At 45.8% G+C, this 17677-nt stretch overlaps 2 protein-coding genes across 3 annotated transcripts in view; both read left to right on the plus strand.

Annotated features, from left to right (window-relative positions):
- UBASH3B (ubiquitin associated and SH3 domain containing B) overlaps positions 1-4815 on the plus strand; it is a 60411-nt gene extending 55596 nt beyond the window's left edge. For both annotated transcript variants that reach the window (XM_065855665.2, XM_065855666.2), the window contains exon 14: positions 1-4815. In XM_065855665.2, the coding sequence (XP_065711737.1) occupies positions 1-138 (138 nt within the window). In that variant the 3' untranslated portion in view covers positions 139-4815.
- CRTAM (cytotoxic and regulatory T cell molecule) lies at positions 4260-17466 on the plus strand. The gene is made up of 16 exons (XM_065855820.2): positions 4260-4322; positions 6113-6245; positions 6426-6530; positions 9191-9337; positions 10667-10819; positions 11030-11161; positions 12719-12886; positions 13427-13498; positions 13678-13743; positions 13887-13958; positions 14138-14203; positions 14437-14544; positions 15031-15132; positions 15513-15659; positions 16023-16106; positions 16561-17466. The coding sequence occupies exons 1-16, from the start codon at positions 4260-4262 to the stop codon at positions 16689-16691; spliced, it is 1749 nt and encodes a 582-aa protein (XP_065711892.2). The 3' UTR covers positions 16692-17466.
- The last annotated feature ends 211 nt before the right edge of the window (positions 17467-17677 follow it).

Genomic DNA, 17677 nt, shown 5'->3' on the forward strand with positions numbered 1-17677 from the left:
ATTCCGTATTTGGGGTTTTGCTCGTGCGAAGAACTGGGAGACACGGGCGTTTGGCAGCTCACAGACCCCCCCATCCTCCCTCTCACACACGGACCAACTGGAGGCTTTAACTGGAGAGAAACCTTACTACAAGAATAGGCACAGCTACACGAGCGAGGAAAACCCATGGCCTTTCCGAGCTTTGGAGAGTGTCCTTTCTTTCTTGTGTTTATTGACAGTGGAAAAATAGTCATAAGATGTTCAGTGGATGACACAAACAGCTGTTCTAGCATATCTCTCACCCAGTCACGCGAAACGTCTCATGTACAACTAGGCCAATACAAAAGGGAGTGATTTCAAGGAAAAAAACTATTAAAATGCAGGTTGAAGCTCTGTTTAGTCAGTAGCTCAGGTAGATGTTCCCACCTCTGATAACACCAGTAGCTCTCACTGCCTTTTGCACCACATTAGAAACAACTAGCACTGTGTAAAAGTCAAACATTCAGGATGCTGGGGTATTTTTTTTCCACTACTATTTTTGCAAAGCATCAGCAGGCTTATTCAGGACCACGTGCTGACACCCCCATCACTCACAACCCCCAAATTCTCGGCAGCTTCTATAAAGGAAACCACCGCCAGCTGGAAATGAGAGGCCAGCGTTGGCTGTGCAGGCAGCAGTGGATTATTCCTCTCTATCTCAGCACCTGGCAGGGGTTGTGTTGCCCACACCAAGGATGCAAAGACCGATAGACACTGAGCCACGTCAGAGGAAAAGCTGGAACTCCCCATCAGTTACAGATGAAGCTTGCACATCAAAAGATGTTGTGAACCAAGCCTGAGAGCGGTTTCTTTGGAGTGCATACGAAATAAGCCTTTTCCAATGAAACCTGATGGATTTAGAAAGTTCGGCGCTGTTTCTTTCCTTTATTTAGACTATTGAAACCCACCCTTGTGCACAGACCCAGCCTGAAGTGTTTGCGCCATTTAAATTCCCTTCGGAAGACCTTGGAAAAGCCTTCTATGCCGCGGTTTTGTGGTGGTCATGTCCACAGCGGTGGCTTTGTGTCCCTGCGAGCTGTTCTGTCCGCTCCGATGGGGCCCTGCAGTAAGCAGCTTTCTTCAGGAGGTAACGATGAAATCAAGAAGATGCTGAAACTCGGTCCCCGCTGCACGCTTGGCTTCTCTTTGCTTAATTCCTAAGTGCCACCTGTCATAAAGACAAAGCAGAGCTGGGAAAACAGCGCAGTTAAATTTAGGAGCAGCGTGCTTTGGCCTGTTAAGATGCTGTTTATCTGGTGGGGCAAGGTTAGAGAAGGGGAAGAGAAGGTTTTCCATCTGTAGCTAAAACCTTTGAAATCACAAGGAGTGGCCTCTTAGTGCAACAACCTGCAAGATGCCAATCCCAGCTGATTAAGAGGAGAACGCAAAACGCGTCCCAATGGGTAGTTTACAGCATCAAATGGCTTCGGAGCAGGTTTCTTTTAGATTAAATCATCTGTGTTGGGTCAAAAAGTTCCTGCAGATATTTGTATGGGTCTTATCGGTATAGGCTCGCTTTCAGAAGGTACTTAAAAATGTGCTTAAATGGGATGAAAGAGATTTAGGCATGCTCCTTTCTTCGTTCGGGCCGTAAGTCTGAGTATCCACATAAAAACCATCAAAGGCAAGTTCAGAAGTACCAGGAAAGAAATTCTGGCATCCTAGGCACCCCTCTGCTGTCCAGTTTTCCTCTGCAGAAAGCGTTCACGTCCCCGCTGGAAAGGTTTGTATGGCACAGAAGTTGGTGCCCGCTGACTTTGGCAAAGGGTTATTGTTCTAGCAAGAGCCAAGCTGGGGTTTTCTGCTGGTTCCTTATAACCTTCAGCAGGAAAGGACTGAGCCGCAACGGAGGAGCGAGAAACTGCAATCCCGGCCTCCTCAAGGGGGCAAAACACTCCGCAGCTGCCATGTAACAAATCTTAGGGGGGTTCAGCTCATCTTTGAGTTTGTTGAGCTTGCCAAGTAGAGTCCTTTAGATTCTGTCCTGATTGTGAGTCAGCAGAGAGCTCGTCCTGTGCAATATGTACATTGTCACGCTCCATAACCATAGCCCGTTATTTATGACTATGTAATACACAGTAGGCCATTCATAAGTGCATTATTATACCAGGGATGTATACTGAAAAGTCAGGGAGATAACTTATGAGATGACAGAAGAAACTGCTCCCGTGCAGCTATACTGCTGTCACTTGAGTTTTTAACTGTAATTTAATCTATTTTGGGCTGTGTACAGACATTCTGAAGAGCATTTCTGCCTTGTTTTCCTCCATGCTTACTCACTGCAGATTCTCAAAGAGTTCAAATAAATGACAATCACACCAAAACTAATTTGGTTATTAATGCATGTGTAACTCTCCGAACTGCTTTTAGTTTCATGCTATGGGCCAGCAGGGTGTGATTTGGGGCAACCAATATTGCCTACAGGAGGCTACTCGGGTCCTATTGCAGTTAAGTGACATTACAAGGAGTTTATTTAGACAGAAGCATGAAGCAGAGAAGGAACAAAACCTGAATGCACAATCTGAATATTGGACTAGCTGATCTTTGCATACAGTAAGTAACATAGGAAAGAGTGCTCTGTTTGAGAAGGTAGATGTTAAAATACGCTCTTCTTAAATATATATATATATATTTTTGGATGTTTGGGGAAGTATTTTGACAATTGTTATCTCAAATTAGGTTTTTCAAGTGTCAGGAACGTCAGAAAGGAAAATCGTATTTCCTTCGAGCATTTTGATTTCCCATAGGGGCTTTGTGTTAAGTAGTCTCATGTTGATAGGGCTCATTCGGGGAGTAAAAACGTGTACCTTTTAAGTTTTTAGTTGATATGTTAAGAATACCGATCAATTGCTGCTTCACTTTCACTCCATTGCTGCTCATTAATGTGTATTTAATATCACCTCAGTGTTTTGTCCCAGAAGAACGTCAGACTTGATCTATCTAAAGTGCATGCAAGCCTCTTCCTTGCCTTCGCTCTGAGCTGCATCAGATCCCAACAGTTTGATGAGGGTACAGAAGGCAAATAGCAGTTCCCAGATCCTCCCCTCTCTTCCCAATGGAGGCATGAAGCTGGAAATCTTCCACGAGTAGGTTGTTTGTCCGGTATTTTTATAAACTGCAGATTAAAGGGCTGGAAAAATACAAGAATGCAAGTGCAGAACCAGATTCCAACACGGCAGCAGCTGATGGAATGATACTCAGCAAACCAGGATATTGGAAGAAGTCCCGATTTGATCAAGAGTTTACCCTTATCACTACACTCTGCATCTCCCTTTGCTGCAGGGGCTCCATTTCCAGATCAGTACAAGTGCCAGGTCTAAAGGTTCATGCATTTAGGGCAGTAGCAGCTACAGCCAAATACTTGGACCCTCTGAGCACAGAGCCAGGTTCTCTACGAGTCTAAAACTCAAGTCAACAGAGCTTTGCTTCTTTATGCAAACTAAGGATCCAGTTTATAACTTATTTCCCTTTTCACTCGGTCCAAACAGTTGCAGAAAGAAGTCAGCTGATGGTAGAACCGGTGATCGCCTCTAGGGTCTACATTATTATGAAAGTGATAATTTACATCAACAAATCAGTGGTTGTTCACAAGAATTCTGCAGGAATTACCATTGGTGAACACAAGTGGTAAATCTCCAAAACAAAGAGGGCGGAAAGGATGCTAAAGCACTATTTCCCAGCGTATTATTTTGCCCCCCGAGGTACGAATATCTCAGGGATGTGGGTTCTGTGATCCCTGAGCGTGGATGAAAAGGATGGGGAGGGGGTTTATACAGCACTGTGACAAACTCAGCCCCTGCTTCACCCTCCGGATCCTGACCCAGGGCCGAAGGAAACAGAGAGGGAGATTTCTCATCATTTGCTCAGGCTGGGGATGAAGATGCACAAAGCCTGGTCCTGCCACACTTGTCACTGCTTTAACGAGGAATTTGAGGACTCCTATCAGTGCGGGGTTGAGCCCTTCCAGCCCTGATTTGAGGAACGCACGCAGAAGTAGAACAAGATGTAGTGCCTGATGATGCTCATTTCAAAAAGCAGGACACTAAATAGCCGAGCTAGGCTGCAGTCAGCCAACCCTCCTTCAAACCCACAGCTCCAAATTAATTTGCGGCACTGCACAACTTAAAATATATTGAAATTCCACATGCAAACTACTGTTTAGAGGGGAAGCCTTAATAGGTTTGGTTTGTGGGGTTTGAAATTTTTTTTCATTATTTGAACTTCGAAATCCATGCGAAACGATGGTGGGAGCAGACGTGCTTAAAATGGTGAATGAGGGAATGAATGGAAATAAAACTGAAGCAGTGAGTGCGATTGGCTGCGCACACTCCGAACCGCCGCTTACTTCTCACCACTTCCTCAAATACGTGTTCCCCGGGGCCTATTCATGCACCATATGTGATACATAACAGAAAATACACAGCCAGTTCCCTTCTATTACTTCCCGTTATCACGTACTTTCTGAAGTTTCTCTCTGTGGACATCTCTTAAAACTTGATGTTATCAATGGATACTTTTTATTTTTCATTTCAAACACGTCGTATCGTTCTGTTTATTATGTTTTCTAGTGTGAGCAGGTTGTATTTATTTGAGAAAAATGTTTGCTGTTTAAAAAAAAAAAACAATAATTGTATTGCCAAAAATAGCTGTAATTACCTGTGACATCTGTACTTTTTTATTTTGGGGGGATTTATTGGTTGGTTTTAATCTCAGTTTCAAGCGCTAACAACTGTTAAAACAACCACCGCGTTTTAATTTGCTTATTACATTAAATGGGTTTCTCGGAAGTCGGACAAAGACGTCTCTGGGTGATTCAATAAAGCTGCCGCGCACCCACACCTTCCCATGCCTGTTTAAATTCTCCTCTCCAGCGCCTCGGATTTGGTGGAGCGAATGTGCTGCAATGGACCTGGATGGGGTGGCAGCCTCAGAAGCATAAAGAATGGGGAATTTGAGTTGCATTTTCCTTCCCTCCACCAAAAGATGAAGTTCATCTATTCGACAGCAGATGGCACAAAACCATCTCAAGTCTGGTTTTCCTTCTACTGCACAGAACAGTTTTCCCTCTGGGTTGGCCGCAGGTGATTTCACAGAATCCCAGAATGTGAGGGGTTGGAAGGGCCCTCAAGAGATCATCCAGTCTCTCTATTGCTTGATGGCTTTTCCCCCCCAGAATTATTTTACTGTCAAGTTTAGATGTGTGGAACTGGAAGCACAACTACACCAAAGCACTTCTCACCTTCTCAACACATATCTGTTTCATAATCTGGATTTTTTAATCCAGCAGTAGTTTAATCAGCCAGCAAGGCTCCTTTTGAATCAAACAACAACACTAAACTTCATGGCCTATAGCTCTGTTTTCCAGTAAAACCCATCATATTATGATTAACACAAAAGCCAGAGCTTTTTGCAGTCAAATATGCACTGCGTGATGCACTTCCATGCATGAAACAGGTTCTAGTAAATTGGGACTGAAATGCATAATGTATTTATAACTAACCATTTTGTCCCATTCACTCAAACTCGTGCCCTGTAAACACACATGGTTTTTAAACCACACAGCTCATTTTGACCGTATTAATCATTCGCAGTGAACGTCGGGCAGTCGCAGGAAACTGCCAGAGGGGGATTTGCCGAAGCCTTTTTGGAATCAGCACTCGTGGCTACGCCATGAGAAGAGGTTTGGACAAATTTGTGATGTTGCTGGACATCACGCACCCAGGAGGCACGGAAAGCTTTGCTGCGCCCTGCTCCTGAAACAATCAGGACATGGGAAACCCAGATTGCACCACCAGTCGGTCCCCTGGGACCTCCTCGATGCCTTGGTGCTCAGCGAACCTTTCACAACCACCTCACCAATACTCTTAATTCCCCAGAGAGCCACAAACCACACACAGTAAATTCTGTTTCTCAGGTTGTTTTGCTGGCATCCCCGCAAGCAGAGCAATGCAAACCTCCCATGCACGCAGAGCTGCAAGATGCAGAGTGACACAAGGCTATTTTTTCCAGGGATTTGAACCGTTCAGCTGGGTTTTCAAGCAACCTTCAATGACCGCACGACAGCGGCGTTCACCTAATAATCTCTGCCTTCCAGGGTGCCCCCCATCTTGGGGAATTAAACCCTGCACAGTGCACGTGTAGGATCGCTGCACCTTTAGGTGCTTTCCCCTCTATAAACATCACCCCCGCACAGATGCTGAGCGAGACAGAGGCGGAGGGGGTGCGAGGTGAAGCGCCACCGCTCCCGTCACCCACCAGTTTCATTTTAGGGACCTGTGAGGTCACAGATTTGTCAGCAGCCGCCAACACCTAGGAAACGCGGGAGTGGAATGGCAGGGAGAGGGAAAGGAGGCAGAGAACCCGCAGTGATGAAGTCACGGTAAATCTGCTCCCCCGGTGCTGAAAAGGAACCGTGGCCCCGGCAGAGGGGAAACCAGCACAGACGGCTCGCCCGCGCCGCAGCATGGCTTTCACCAGGGTGCTGCACGTCGTGGCTCTGTTCCTGATGCAAGGTAAGCACTACACATTGCTTTATACCACGTCCCCTTTGCAAGCGGGCCAGCTCGGAGAACTCCATTTCCAGAGCTTTGGCGCACACAACACGCGAAGCGGCTTTGCTGTTGTTGTTTTCTTGTTGACAATGCTGTATTGTCACCAAAGTTCCGAAGCGCGCTGGTGCTGAATTCTGGCTGACTCCTCAAGCCAGTACCCAGGAGATCAGTTCACCTCCTGACATGCTTGAGATGGCAAAGCATTGGCAAATGGAAAGATTCTCCCTTCAACCTGGACAGCAGATCGCTGCTTGCTGTCATGGCTTGGATGTCTGTGTATGCCTCTGGTCACATATTGTGTAAAAAGATGCTAATATAAGAAGCCAGAGTAATTTAGAAACTTCTTGCAGAGGACTTTGAAGATGAAAGGCACTTTAAATGCTCAACCTCCCTACTCCTACTAGAGGATGCAGCTTATACCTACTTTGCTAATCCCCTCTCCTTCATACACAGAAGAGCGTACAAGGTTCACATTTGACCATTTCAAATAGGGAAAGACTTAAGCAAGGCAAGCACGGAGCCAGCGATCCGCATCTCAGGCTTCACTGCTGACCTTTGCGGGAGGAACACAGGCATGAGCCTGGTTCTCATTGAGGGAACAGTCCCTCTCCTTTCTTAAACGCTGGAGCAGAAAACACAGCAGTGCTATTGCTGATGCTTTGCTGATACTCTTGTACACAAAGGTATTGTTAACATCAGACCCGTCAAATCTAAACAGCGACAAAGCGTTCTGTAATACGGCTTGCTTAGGATATTTTATTGCCATCGATTGTGTTTAACAGAAGAAGCTGTCAGTTATATCCTAGCGGAACAGCAGGCGTGCTCCAAATCAGCAGCTTCCACTCTGTTCCCGTGCACCACACCTCTTCCCCCAGTACTGCCAGACTAACGCATGAAGGATTTGTGCCTGCTGGTGACTGCTACCTGCTCGTGGCCATCAGAGTTAATTCAGGCTCCCACTCACAGGTTCAGCAGCCACAGGTCAAAAATAACCCATTAAATACGATTTCCCTACAGGCTCCAGTTTTAAAGATAACTCTGAAAATATGTATTGAGTGCGTATCACTGCAATAAGCTCTGCGTGCTTTCTAAAGGCTCCAATTAGAGCAACCAGAGGCATTCTGTTCGGTTGCATCCTGCCATTTCTAGCGTGAAATCGCTGCCCTGTCTGGCCAAGAAGGTGGGTATATCGCTGTACTTGATGCTGGACTAATTTTTCCAGGTACCCAGGGTTCCACAGGGTACAAGAACCACTGTCCTCTGGAGTTGGGACTGGAGCACGTCCCATGTCACCATGACTGTACTGTGGTGGGCTACACTGGTTTGAAGACCCATCAAACCACCCCCCGTACATGGAAGGAAACTTGACCTGTGAGTCATGGTCTGAACGAAGCCGCGGTCGCTCACGGAAACTCTGTTTGTGCTCCGTTCTGGGGGCTGCTGCTTGCTGGTTTAGAAAAGCAATCAACACCTCCCCCTTTCCTGGTTCGGTCTTGCTGCTCTCGCCTCAAAAGGAGTGAGCTGAAAGACCCTGCGATGCTGTTGGCGACAGGAAACTGTCACCTGTCACTGCACAACACACAGAAAACCACAGCAAGGCCCCCTCTGCCACCTCCCGACGCAGGGTTTCCCAAGCAGAACCCGTGCAAGGTTTTCCTTCTGCTACCGCTCCTTGGCAAACAACCCCCGTGTGGCACGAGCTTCATTTCTGATAGATTTTTAAATATTTTTGATGAAAATGAAAAGCTTTCCTGAAGCCCGGAAGATTCATTTCCCCACACTGAAATGCTGGTGTGTGTAGCAGGAACCTGCAGCACACGGCTACTTAGAAAATAAAATCAAACCACACAAAACAGAAATGAAAATAAACCCCTCTCACTGCCTATTTACTGAACTCTGACCCAGGCACTGCTCGTAGTCATTTCTGCAGCACATGCTCTTTCTGGAGAAAACAATTCATTCCAGGGCATCGCATATTTTCACAAAGTGTATTATGTATCTTAGAATGTCTGGAGAGAAAAAAACCACACTTTACTGCCTGTAAAATGAGATAGGAATGCACAGAATGACATTTCATTTAAAGAACCTGTGCCAGGCCGGGTTGCAGATCTTGCCTGCGCAAGAAGTTTCAAAGCCAGTTCAAAGCAGTCGCAGTATTATGCTTTTTGAGTAAAAAAGGCTCATTTTGCAAGGGGCTAATCATTCACTGCTCAAGCAGGTCCAACAGCTCCACAATGGAACATGGAATAATGAAAACTCCTGTTGGCATTAACATACAGGGTTACATCTACATATGTACAGGGTTACTTACACATACACGTAAAAGGGTCTCCTATCAATTATTCAATGGCTTGTGTGGAATAATATTCAATAACTAAACCTGGTAGTGCTGGCAGATGAAGATCACAGACCTCTGGTGCAAGTCTTACCCAGCGACTGTGATGACCAATCTAACGACTGTGATTTATTGACATCAGTACAGTCATATTGGCAAGTTTCCCAATGGAAGAAAACCTTTACACCCATGGGGGAAAAAAAAAAAAGGAAAGCTGATGTATTACTCTGTGTGAAACATTTTTGTCGCATTTTAATACTTGTTTTTCCCCCCTCATCTCTGGCAGGGGATTTTCCAGGAGCTGGGGGTGAAACCGTAACTCTGAAGGAAGGTGAAGACCTAAATCTGCACTGCACCCTCAGCGGTGACGGCAGCTCTGCCCGGCAGTGGTTGAACCCGCGCGGCTTTGGCATTTTCCTGAACACCCAGCGGGGTAAGTGTGAAAACTGAAGACAACACTTTCCACGGGGGGCTGGAGGGTCACTCCGGGGTGGGCTTTCCGTGGCCAGGCTGACTCAGCCGCTGCCCAAACGCTTGAGATGGTTTCACACTCAGCCCCTCTCTGCAGGAAGCTGATGAAATGGAAACCCCCACAAGAGTGGTCTGGCACTGGAGCTTTTAGCAATGAACCATAGTTACCACCAGCACCAAGAGATTAGCACCAAAACCCACTCCTGCCTTACAAGAGAGACAGGAGAGGACATGCCTGAAGGCCCTGGGTGCTCTTCTGCTCATCAGGGAATTCACCAAGCTGTGGTTTCTAATATGTGCTGACAAAGCCAAAGTTACACTTATTATATTCCCTTCCACTCCCTATACCTCGTATTTATCTGTCCTTATCTCTCCTCCTTTTGGTCCGAATTCAACAGCTCTGCAGGATAAGGACTCCCCATTTGTACAGTAGCTAGGCAGCATCCCTGCTTGTTAATGCTTTTAGGCTTTAATGATAACACTAACTGGGATTTATCTCAATAACATTGGGTACCTAAGGGAAAAACACAACACTTTTGGAGGTCTTTTTCTCCCTCATGGCTGATACACATCCCCAGTTTCAGTTCAATTTAAGGGCAGAAAAGTTGCACTTTCTGTGCTGCGATTGTGGGAAAAGTCCCTGTGACTCGCTGGCCTGACCCCAAAGACTCTGATGGGTCACCCAGCAGGAGGAACGAAGCAGAGATTTAAAAGTATCTAGAAAGGGGACTGTGCAGCAGAATACAGATATCCTAGGAGGCGGGCTCATTAAAACCAAGGTGATTTGGCAAGGAAAGGGGAAGCAAAACAGCCAATTAATAAGCAGTTAATAAAGAGGTGTGGGCTGCCCATAGTGTTCATTTATATATCACAAAATACAGCCAAAGAGGGGGAAGTTGTTTTTTCGAGGCCAGATAAAGGCCTGGGGAATGGGGAAGGGAAAGCTCCTCAGTTCATGCATCTATGCTCGGTATTCAAAGGTCATATCGCTGTTCTGACCACACATCAAATCCTCACGCAGGAATAGGAGCCCCTGATAATAAAAGTGAGAAAACACATCTAATTTTCCCCACTGGCAGCGTGTTTGCCCTTTTCTTCAGTTTACTGCCGCCTCTGTGCTAGCGCAGCACCAGCTGGCAATGCCTCGTGCTAGAACTGCTCCCTTACTTCAACTGTTGATGAATTTAAAAAATGCAATAAAGAAAACCTCCTCGTTCATTACTGTTTTGATTATCTGTCTTCCTTTTATGTACCAAGACACGTAGCATGCTGGGGTTTATTTTCCTTACAGCTTTAAGAGATCAGAGGTACAAACTTACCCATTATTCAAAGGAGGAATTATCCATCCGACTGTCTAACATAACGGTGCACGATGAAGGCGTCTATAGGTGCTTCTCCTATGGCATCCCATTCAAAAGCAAGAACGAGACTGTTGAGGTATTAGGTAAGTTCCCTCACCTGCTTTGCTCCAGAGGAGCAGAACAAAGCCAGCTCCTCAACTCCAGACATGCAGTTTTACATACAACTGCATGGTGCTTAACACACCGTAATCCCGGTCTTAGCTCAGTCCCCCAGAACAACGCTATGTATGCAGCCATTCATAAAAATTAGTGGAAAGATGTACTGTAACTGATTGTCAATCTTCTTGCTGCAGCTGCTCCTTCTAATCCAGTACTGGATGTATCCCGACACACAGAAAGAAGCATCACGCTGTCTTGCTACACCCATGGGTGTAAACCACAGCCCCAGGTCACCTGGCTGTTGGACAATGGCATAGAGCTCCCTGGTAAGTGTTAAACGATCGGGGACTGATTACTAACAATTTCTCCTTATCAGCCTCGGGTATGTTTAAAAACACTGGAGGGTGAAACTCATCTGGTGGGACTACCACTGATCCTCCGCTCATTTCGCGCAGCTCAGCCCCCACGGTGCCAGTTTGGGGAAAAGTCAGCATTGCATTCAGTGTTCATGCAGGAGAAAGGGCTGAGCCGCCTTGCTCACGTTCAGCACAGAACAACCGCTTGGCACCAGAACCTCTTGAGAGTCTGGAGCAAAATTCCACTGAAACAAAATGAAACCAAAACCAGCGGCACAATTTTCAAAGCCCAAGTATAAAGTCAGTTAACAAATCCATTTTAACTATTTTCATGTTGTAAGCGGTAGATTTTGCTCAGCAGCTCGGGCACACGCCAGCCTTTCTCTCTTGTTAACATGCCCAGAGCCACCACATAGCTCACCCTAATTTGTGTACTATATAAATAGCTCCTTTGAAGACCATGTTCTAACAATAACTAGTTTATCAGCTGTAACTGTAGCACATTACACTGAAATGTACACCCATATCAAAGTCTAAGAAAAATACCCAGAGTGGTCTCTGTGATACGGCAAGTTATCTGTAAAGGTTAATTTGGAAACAAGGAATTTCTTTCATTTAAGAAATAAAGGTGTTACAAAGGGTAACAGATCAAGAGCAAACAGTTTGTTTCCAGAGAGCTGTTGCATTACAGACAGGCGGCAGAGATTATTGTGCCACCTTGGGCATTGAAGTTAAACATCTGAAAAACCCTTCGTCTCCACCCGAGCTATTCAAAGATGTCTCTGCCACATGAAAAACACCTTTATTTTTCCATTTCATATAAACGATTAGAAGTCAGTATTACCTAGAGGACTAGGAACTACATCAGACAAGTTATGTGGCTCTCTCTAATTCATTATGGCAAGGCAATTAATCTCTGTTCAACTTCAGCCCACTGCAAAAAGGGAAGAGTCAAACCTGCACTGACTTGTATGAAATTTAACAGAGTTGCACCAATGCTTATTTATTACAATCATAAATACGGCACAGCAATACAAATTTAACGACTTCTTTTTACATTCTGGGTAACAAATCCACAGTCATTAAGACACAAAATCAATGCCCTTGGGTTACCGCATAGCGGAATTGGAACTTTTCTAGATCTCGGTCATGCTGCAAACAGCAGGTCCTTGCATGGCTGTGGCACATAGAAAAGCAATTTATTCTGTTCAGTGAGGACCAAAAGTGGCCATTCCACCACAGTCCTGCAGGGCAATTTCCCCACATGAATCGTGAAACAGAGCGAAGGCTTTGGGGTGAGCGCAAGAGATGCAGCAACATCTGCACTTAAACAACTGCCGAGGAAGAAAACATGACCTTGCTGCCTTCGGGTTCCCGTGTAATCCATTTACACAATGAACCACTTGTGCACGGTAATCACGCGCTGCTTTAGCAGAGCCCAGTAATGCAGATAGCGCCTGGAAGGCTTTTCATTAAATTGCTCTTGACTAGAAAGCACTTAAATGTTTTCTTGCAACGGGTGTATAGGTGACACCACGCACGAGTTAGAAGCGGATGGGAAGAAATGGACCACAACCAGCAGGCTCACAGTCCTCGCCTATGGGCCCGGCTCAACCGCCAGCTGCATCGTTCACCACCAGGCACTGAAAGAGGAGCTGATGGCATCTTTCCACTTTGAGGACATCCCTAGGACGGGTACTGCGGGCTCCTTGAGCAGAGACTCTCCTGGTTTACCTCTCTGAAGTGGTGGAAGTGATGCAAAGCTGAAGCCCATAGGCTACTGCTGTGTGTGTAGGATGTAATTTTAAATGAGAGGGCCACCTGGGGCAAAAGAAGAGCTCCAAGTTAAGATTTGAGGGCTTTTTTTCTGCTTCTTAACTGCTTTAAAATTCATTAAATGTTAAGTCACAGCAGCCCAGGCTGGTCAGTTCCCCAGTGCTGCTGCTAGAATTCAGGTATGTTTGGCCTAAAGCTTTAAAGATAACTCAAAGCTCATGTTCTTAAAAAGCTGTGAGCTGTCTATGTCTTCTGTGTATTAGGCACATCCACCTGTAAATGTTGTAAATTAACACTGAAGCTGCTTTTCTAATCATTCTTAGAGTTTGCCTTCTGCCCATCTTTAGGATGGCTCTAATTCTTCTTACCTTGTTCTTCCTTACATTGCTTGATTCAACAAATGCTTATAAAGTGTATTATAATGCTTATAAAGTTGTACTGTTGCTGGGTTTTTTTCAGTGACAAATACAGATCCTGCACCAGCCACGCTAGAGGTCAATACACATGCAGCTGAGAACGAGCAATCTCCAGGTACGTATTAACAGCTTGGCCTTTTCTTAATTAATGCACAAGGCAGATAAACACAGTATCTATCACAGAAAATATCATGCAGCATCTTTACATCGAATTAGGGCTGCAAAGAGCAGTTGCCATCAGCACCAAGGGACATTTTGCTTGGGCTTCAGAACCGCTTTGGTTTTCTTCCCCAGTGACTGCAGCAGAGTCGGATCTGAACAGCAGCACAGCCTCCGCTCCAAGCTACGCACAACACAATGGTAAGGGTTTTGCTTTCATTTTTCTCCTCTTTTTATAGCATTAAATACGTTCGGAGGACAGGAAAGTTCTTCCTTAGATTGCTTGATTCAACAAATGCTTATAAAGTGCTCTGAAAGTTGTACTGTTGCTGGGTTGTTTTCAGTGACAAATACAGATCCTGCACCAGCCGCGCTAGAGGTCAATACACATGCAGCTGAGAACGAGCAATCTCCAGGTACGTATTAACTGCTTGGCCTCTTCTTAATTAATGCACAAGGCAGATAAACACAGTATCTATCACAGAAAATATCGTGCAGCATCTTTACATCGAATTAGGGCTGCAAAGAGCAGTTGCCATCAGCACCAAGGGACATTTTGCTCGGGCTTCAGAACCGCTTTGGTTTTCTTCCCCAGTGACTGCAGCAGAGTCGGATCTGAACAGCAGCACAGCCTCCGCTCCAAGCTACGCACAATATAACGGTAAGGGTTTCGCTTTCATTTTTCTCCTCTTTTTATAGCATTAAATATGTTCAGAGGACAGGAAAGCTGAGGGTGGGAGGGTGGGACTGTAAGTCTAACCACAGATCAGCTAGAGCAACCCAAACAGCCCAGACCATGGACCATACCAGAGCAGCTTTCATTTTTCATGGATCAGTTCCATGGCAAAGCGTCTCTTCTGATGTTTGTCTTGGGTTTGGGGGGTTTGCCTTTAGGATCTGAGCAACTCACCACCCCTTCTGCAGTACCAGAAGATCCAGTAGTCAGCGGCTCCACATCAACACCAACCCAGCAAAACCTCCAACCCAATGTCACATCTACTTGTAAGTTCGGTCCTAGTTACATGTATTTACCAAACCAGGACAGAAACGCTAGCGAGAACAGCATTACATTCCGCATCACAAACTTGCATGCAACATAAAAACCAACACTTCTCTCTTGTGCGGGGAGCCTTCAGTTTTACAACCACAAAAGCAGACAAAACCCTTGAGATGCAGAAGAGCACCAGCCATAGCAGCAGCAGGTGGGTGTGCGCCAGGCTGGGTTTCTCTGGACGGTTGCACTAGATGGCACTGTGCAACAGCAGTTACCTGTGCACAGAGCGGGCTGCAGGTTCGGAGCTGAGGAACTGTTGCCAGCAGAAGAACGAAGAGCTCCGCTGTCCAGATGGGTTGGCCAAAACCCACCCAGGTGGGCAAAGGTGCCTGCTTAGTGCGACAAGCCCCGCGGGGAGAAGAATCAATCAGCTGGCTTAGAAATACAGGAACTCTTTGTTTAGAAGTGCTACATTCTCATTTCCATTCCCCCAGGGGCTGAAACATCATTCAATGGCAACGTCACAGAAGAGGGCATTTCCACAGCAGACACAGCACCAACTGAAAATGTAGCTGTGATTTCCACCATCACCTTCGGTATGAACTCATGATTTCAGTGACAGTTTCCAAACATGCAACAAGCTTTCTTACAGCAAGCTGGTTCTCTCTGACCTCGTGATGGTAATTACGTGGGTAATGCTTGCAATCTTGGCAAGAGACCATTTTTAGCATCTAGAAAAAATGCTAAATGTTACTGTTCGTTGTGCTAGGGCACAAGTCTACCCATTTCCAACAGCTTTTCCTGTTTATATAAGTAGAAAAAATTTACCTCAGCCTAAAATTAAGTCCAATGAGGTGACTTCTGCACTCCCACCATGTTCATCTGGCCTGGTCCAGGATCTATCATTTTGTCCTAACTACCAGAGACACACAGGAAGCTATTTAACCACACAAACATATACCTGCCTTTTTTACAGAGCAAAACGTGCAGCCTGAAGGCATGGAAACGAAGGAGAATAATCTCCTGCTGCCCATCCTGGTGGCTGCTCTGATTTTCGCGCTGCTCATCATCGTCATGCTCTTTATGAGGAAGCTGAAGAAAGCTCACGGGGTGTGGAAGAGAGGTGAGCGGTGGCCATGTCCAGCATCTGCTGGTGCTGCTTTGTTCAGAGGGGCTGGAGAAGTGAGGGAACTGTTGAGCGGAGACAAGACACGGCTCCTCCAGCCACCAATTAAATGTCCTTCTCCCATGGACAGCAGCTGTGACTTGTTGCAGACAACTGGTGCAGAGTCCCTGTGGCTGAGCCTCGGGTCATGCTCCAGCTGACATGAGGTGCCACGAAAGCCAAAGAAATTACTATGTTAAGCATCTCTCTTGGATGATGAGGATGACTGAACCCCCGTTTTATGAGTGGTCTCTCAGGATTTTTATGGGGACGAGCCATGGCAAAATCTCATCATCTTAATTACATTTGTTTTCTGCGCAGAAAATGATGTTTCAGACCAGACAGTGGAGAGTTATAAGTCCAAATCTAATGAAGACAGTACAGGCCATGAGAAGAATGGACATGGTAAGAAGCTTTAACCAACATAAACTGGTTCCTGTCAGACCCTGATTCCCGTTAGACCATTGCTGCTGACCACAGCCAGGGCAGGTTGAGTCAATCTTACCCTGCAGAGATATTTGGAAACTGCATGTTTTACACCTGAATATTCTAAACCCAAACCGTTCATAACCAAAGGTCCACCACAGATATTATAGCTGCAGCAAGAGTGATGCAGAAATGAAAGTCATTGCTTTTTATCTGATAGGTTAGACTGGATAAACACAATGGGTTTATCTAGTTTCTAAATATAATCTGCTGAAACACTATTTAAAACAATATGCATGGTATACACCAGGAACGCTACTATTGTTAAACCGTCCTGAATGGCTCTTGTCCCATTTCACCACCAACAATATTTAAACCACACAGGTACCCCTCCCTTTACAAAACCAGTACTAAATGTGTGTTTAACTTACAGTTGTCAATCAGAAGTCCAATATGCAATATGTAACAGATGGATATGCAGAAACAATGCAGAAGAATCCAACAGACACAAACCTTGCAATAAGTGAGAAACTGTTTGGATGTGGAAGGGAAACGAATGTATAGTGATGGCAAGATGTGCAGAAACACCGCTATTTCCTGATATTTGTGTTACAGCATCCAGACATCAAGATGATTTCAAGGAGCACAAGCACAAACAGCTGCCCTCAACCCAAAGCACAGCTTGGGCTGCTTTTCCTCAAACAGTGGGACCAGTGCTCCTCCAAACCTCTTAGCAATGAGCAGACTGATTTACCTGTAATCCTCAGAGGATTTAATTAGCCGCTGCCAGAAACAGAGCTCATCGATCCCAGCTCAGGTCCTGCCAGCAGAGGAAGATGCAATTAGCCCAGAGAGGTGGAGGACATGGAGATATTTGTGTGATGCTTCAGCCACCTCCTCTGTAATACAGGGTAGGACTGAGCAAGAAGCCCTGGGAGCTGCAGAGCAGCTGGGGCTGGTTTTATCTCACACTGACGAGCAGATTTAACGAAGCAGGAAAACACCTGGATGTCCAAGGTGTTAAAAACAAAGGTTGTCCCCCTTGCTGGGGCTTCAGCCTGAGTTTCTCAGCCACACAATAACATCGCTCTCTGCATCAGCACCAGTGTGCAAGGGGCTCTGAAAGCAAAACATTTGGGTGCTATAATTGCACAGACCCCCACATCGCATGAGCTTCCAGGGGGGTCACTGACAAGATGGGAGTTTTCAGGCAAGGGGCTGGCAAGGATCAAGAGGAAGGGCAGTGTCACCCATGGGACTCCCCAAATACAGGGACAAAGTCACCTGCTCGCTAGGAGGGTCGCCAAGGCATTAGATCTGCAGAGCGCCACAATGCTATCACCAGGACCCTTTGCTGCTGCAGAAAGACAAAACCGAATTCCTAAAATAAAGGAAATATATAACAGAAAGCTGTGTTTGTTTTATTTCTCACCAGAAATAAGAAAAAAGCTCAAAACTGGTTTTGAATACCGAATTAAACAAAAGCCCGTGAAGCGATTCCTGCAAATAATTCAATTTGCAGGTGGAAAGTGGCTCCGCCCAGCCTGGGC

This window comes from Patagioenas fasciata, chromosome 24, assembly GCF_037038585.1.
Source record: "Patagioenas fasciata isolate bPatFas1 chromosome 24, bPatFas1.hap1, whole genome shotgun sequence".
NCBI lineage: Eukaryota > Metazoa > Chordata > Aves > Columbiformes > Columbidae > Patagioenas > Patagioenas fasciata.

Excerpts from the sequence above, each read along its gene's own strand:
- CRTAM (XM_065855820.2), top strand. The coding sequence starts at position 4,260 with ATGGTGGGAGCAGACGTGCTTAAAATGGTGAATGAGGGAATGAATGGA. Across the intron at positions 13,744-13,886 it reads AAGCTACGCACAACACAATG|TGACAAATACAGATCCTGCA; the intron begins GTAAGGGTTTTG and ends GGTTGTTTTCAG. Across the intron at positions 15,660-16,022 it reads TCACGGGGTGTGGAAGAGAG|AAAATGATGTTTCAGACCAG; the intron begins GTGAGCGGTGGC and ends TTTTCTGCGCAG.